The sequence below is a fragment of the Pistacia vera genome, unplaced genomic scaffold (genome assembly GCF_008641045.1).
Source record: "Pistacia vera cultivar Batoury unplaced genomic scaffold, PisVer_v2 Contig404, whole genome shotgun sequence".
Taxonomy (NCBI): domain Eukaryota; kingdom Viridiplantae; phylum Streptophyta; class Magnoliopsida; order Sapindales; family Anacardiaceae; genus Pistacia; species Pistacia vera.
Window position 1 is genome coordinate 367462 of NW_022196229.1, and position 4975 is coordinate 372436.

Sequence of the window (4975 nt, forward strand, 5' to 3'; positions counted from 1 at the left end):
AGATCACATGATGATCCAAATCAACTGATTGTAGATGTTCGTATTTTATCATGTATATACGTATATAACCTCAACAAACGAATCCTCTCTATCAACTTCCTTGATTCTTGTACATAGAATAATAAGAATTAAGAAATATTATTGGAAGAAACTTAGGCCAAGTGGCCAAGTAAGAAGGGTGTCATGGTCAGCCCTCGTGGTTTAGTTAGCAAAAAGCAATGCCATTCACAAGAGGTTGTATGGCAGACCCCAACCCCCCCATGTTGCTTCTTTCTCTTTTACCTGTCCCCACTCATCTCCTTCCCTTTTTATATATAAATATAACCCCACTTCTTCCCCTTCATCCCCTCCTTCAATACCACATCATCATCATCTCTCTTTCATTTCATTTCCCTTCAAGCTAGCTTGTACAATTTCTTTTCTTTTCATTATTAATCAATCTTATATAGTATACTACTGTTTCATTTTCCTAGCTAAAACATACCAACATGTGTAGTTCTAAGGCTAAAGTCACCACTGGCATTGAAGTCACACCGGCTGTTGCTAAAATTAATGGCAGGCCGGTTCTTCAACCTACCTGCAACCGTGTTCCTAACCTAGAACGCCGTAATTCGTTGAAGAAATTATCAACAAAACCTTCTTCTCTTCCACCCCCACCACCATTGCCAACTTTTGTTTCTAAGACTTCTCTCACTCCTCCTATTTCTCCCAAGTCAAAGTCACCTAGGCCACCAGCCATTAAGCGAGCTGGTAGTGACAACAATGGGCTGAATTCGAGCTCCGAAAAAGTTGTTATTCCTAGAAACACCATCAAGACTTTAGAGAGAAAGAAGTCTAAAAGTTTTAAGGAAGGTGGTCTTGGTCTTGGCAATAATAATATAGAGGCTTCCTTGAGTTATTCTTCTTCTTTGATTGTTGAGTCACCAGGAAGCATTGCTGCTGTGAGGAGGGAACAAATGGCTCTTCAACATGCTCAACGTAAGATGAGAATTGCTCATTATGGAAGATCAAAGTCTGCCAAATTTGAAGCCAAAATTGTTCCTATTGATAATTCTAGCAGCACCACCGCAACAAAAGCTACTGAGGAAGAGAGGAGATGCAGCTTTATCACTCCAAATTCAGGTACCCTCTTTGAGAAAATTTGATAATTAAAAATTTTAAATGTCATTAATTTACTCCTGCAAGTTTTAAATTTTGAAGTTGCAACATTTAATAAGTTAGGTTAAACGTCATTTTTGTTTCATATGTTACAGATCCCATCTATGTGGCTTACCATGATGAAGAATGGGGAGTTCCAGTCCATGATGATAAGTAAGACTCTCTCTCTCTCTCTTTCTTTCTCTTTCATATAATGATCACTTGTAGTTTACTTATGACTAAACTTGGCTTCTTTTTTTCCCCTAATTTTTATGCAGTATGTTGTTTGAATTGCTTGTGCTGAGTGGTGCTCAAGTTGGCTCTGATTGGACTTCAATCTTGAAGAGACGACAAGATTTCGGGTTGGACATTAATTATATTAATTTGTTTGAAGGTGTATTTATTGTCTCTAATTATACACACAGTAAATGATAATCTCTTTCTTTTTGTTTACAGGGATGCATTTTCAGGTTTTGATGCAGAAACAGTGGCCAACTTGACTGACAAACAAATGATGTCAATTAGTACACAATATGCCATTGATATGAGCCGGGTTAGAGGGGTTGTCGACAACGCTATCCGGATTCTTGAGGTATTATATTAGCTAGACATCATTCTTTTTAGTGCCCTTGTTCCTTCTTTTCATGGCCTAACTAGTTGCTAGCTCCCGAAATATAATTAATTTTTCCTACTTCAAACTGCAAAACAACTTTTCAGTTGGTCAAAATATAATAGATTTACATATTTTATGTCATTAAGAAAAGACACAAAAGACTTGATTTGGTGAAAAGGTTGTTGGCAAGCAAGTTAATTCTAATTAGTTAGTTGTTCTAGTTTTAAAGCTAGGGATGACCCCACAGCATATATAGGCTGTGAACTGTGAGGCACCATCAAACAACAAAGCAACTGCAAAATAAATTTAAATAATGAAAACATTGATTACATATCTATAGCTGGATCATGGTTATTTTCTTATGTACGTTTGTTTGATGAGTGCAGATTAAAAAGGAGTTTGGATCATTAGAGAAATACATATGGGGATTTGTTAACCACAAGGCTATCAACACACAGTACAAATTTGGCCACAAAATTCCGGTGAAGACATCAAAATCAGAAAGCATAAGTAAGGACATGGTTAGGAGAGGTCTGAGGTTCGTGGGTCCAACAGTGGTCCATTCATTCATGCAAGCCGCCGGCCTAACCAACGACCACTTAATCACCTGCCACAGGCACCTGCCATGCACCTTATTAGCCGCTCGCCGCCGCCCCATAAGCAATGCTACTAATCAAGAACCAACCACTGATGATCATCAATTATAGACTGATCTAATATATTCCTTTTCTAACTATATATATATATGTTTTACTTTGAATGGTTTGTGTAACATATGGGATATATAGGGAAAATTAAAAACTAAAGGGGGGTTGTGACTTTTAGTTTGAGTTTATGAGAAGTTTTAATCAGTCTGATACTTTTGAATGAGTAGTGTGAGTGTGTTGAAAATAGGAAAAAGAAAGAAAAGAACAGGAAAAAAAGGGAGTTTGGGATAAGTGTTTTGGTGGAGGAGACAGATGAGAGCATGTGGAAATGGGAGCAAATGCATGTGTGGTGTGTCAGTTACTTTTTAAATTCCATGTGAGAATCGATCACACTTGAATTATTTGATCAGTTTGCTTTCCTTTAACAGGCTGTGTTGTTATAGAAGGAGCGTCTGTGTAGACCCACCATCCATATTTCTGCCTTACCTATACTTCTCTTCTCTCTTTTGCTTTTGGGAGTTTTGAGTTGTAATTTATAATTATCGTGTATTGTATTTGCTAACCCTTCTGGCTTTGGGTGAATATTAGCAGAAAACCCAATAATATGTATCTTGGATTTGGTGTGGAATGATTATAAATCATGTTTGAAACATTTGTTCATGTGCAGTAGCTTTCTATATACTGTTTCCTTCACTTTTGAAAACTGTTAACCAGATACACAAGACAAGCATCTTCCCCTCTCCATGTGCCCACTTTCTCTCTCTCGATCTCCAACTCAATAATAAATGGTAGAGTCTTATATAATTATCTTCTCCATGTGCCCACTTCCTTTTGACATCCGTCTCTCACAATAAAATATGGCTGTACTCTGCAGGCATGGATTTTAGATGGAAATTTCAATATAATGGTGGGCTTGCATGTTGAATTTACCAGGTTTCATATATTCAAAACAATTAAATGAATCATGATGCATGATAGTGATATGCCTGTCAATACGGGTCACACCCCCCAAAACATGCATTTATTTTTTATAAAAATAATTCGAAAGAAAAACTCAAGGAGCATCAAGCTTAACTCCTCCTCAAACATAAATCAAGAAAAAAGATTGTACTGAATAAATATGAAACCTCTGATGTAGGAGTTGGGTCTAACTCCTCACTCAAAAGACTTTATTGAGTGGAAGGATTATCCATTCTTATAAACTTATTGGTTTGAACGTGCCTAGTCGATATGAGATCTCCAACACCCTCTTTCACAGTCAAGTCCATATGGTCTACTTGCCTATGAATGGAGGTAGTTTGGTAGCCCACCGCTGGTCAATCACTCAGCTCAAATGGGGCTGACTCTGATACCACTTGTTGGAGTTAGACCTAACTCCTCACCTAAAAGACCTTATTAAGTGGGGGGATTGCCCACTCTTATAAACTCATTGACTTGAGCGTGCCTAGTCGATATGAAATCTCTAATACTCGATCAGTTAGCTTGCGCATGCCTCGATTAATTTCTATTTTTTTGGCAATCAGGGATGTTTGGATCAGCTTATGTGTACTTCGACTAATCTTCCAAGCCCTAAAGTTAACGAAGATCGGGAAATCAAACTCAATAATCCCTTGAGGTCTTGAAGTTAATGACGACCGAGTAAATCCTCTAGTGGCGAGAGGAATTAAACACAAGATCTCTTGAGTAATACACCCAAGAGTCTCTATCACCCCATTCTAATGTTTAAAAAAGACTAATAAAACACTCCTAATTAATGTTTACTTGGATGAAGATAAACAAATAAATATGCATATGATGTTTGCATTTTTTTTTTTTTTTTTGTTGGTTATCAAGGTGTTTGGGTCAGTTTGTGTGCACTTTGATTAATCCCCAAGACCCACTAAATATCCTATAAATCCAATGAACTAGATAAGTCACAAATGTGATAGATAACTACTCTTGTGAGATTCGAACACAAGACTTCCGAGTAATTCAACCAAATGACTAATGTTTGCTTTTTGAAACCTAAGGGTATCTCTAATAATGCTTTTTATTTTGAAGACCATCTTTCATATAAATAAAGAGCATCTTCATTAATTTTTAAATATAAAGAACATAATTTTTATTCAAATCCAATAGACTCTTTAAATTTAATGAAGATGCTCTTTATTTTTAAGAAAGAGATTTAATGAGAGAGAGAATTAATAAATAAAATGCATATGAACTGGTAGTTTATTAATTAAAATTAGAATAGAAAGTGAAATTTACTCTCTAATTTATATTTTAAAAATAAAGAGTCTAATTATAGATAGACTCATTATAATAAAGAGTCTTTTGAAGATAATCTAATGGCATTGGAGATTGGACTTCGAGCTTTATTTGTGCAAAGGAAACCATCTTGGCCCAAATAAAATTGATCTCAAACTCAAATAATGCGGTTACAATCAGTAAATCCTGGCCCAGTATTTGGAAAACAAATGTATCTCGGCCTAAACAAAACCAATCTCGTTTATCGGCTTGGTTTCTCATTTCTCACACTGAAACGTCACCGCCTCGCACACTCACTCTTCTAAATTCTAATTCCAATTCTAATTACGCC

At 36.2% G+C, this 4975-nt stretch overlaps 1 protein-coding gene across 1 annotated transcript; it reads left to right on the plus strand.

Annotated features, from left to right (window-relative positions):
• The first annotated feature begins 328 nt into the window (after positions 1-328).
• Positions 329-3051, plus strand: LOC116142062 (probable GMP synthase [glutamine-hydrolyzing]). The gene is made up of 5 exons (XM_031427516.1): positions 329-1122; positions 1254-1311; positions 1416-1499; positions 1594-1729; positions 2137-3051. Exons 1-5 carry the CDS (start codon positions 489-491, stop codon positions 2455-2457), a joined length of 1233 nt encoding a protein of 410 aa, XP_031283376.1. The 5' UTR covers positions 329-488; the 3' UTR covers positions 2458-3051.
• The last annotated feature ends 1924 nt before the right edge of the window (positions 3052-4975 follow it).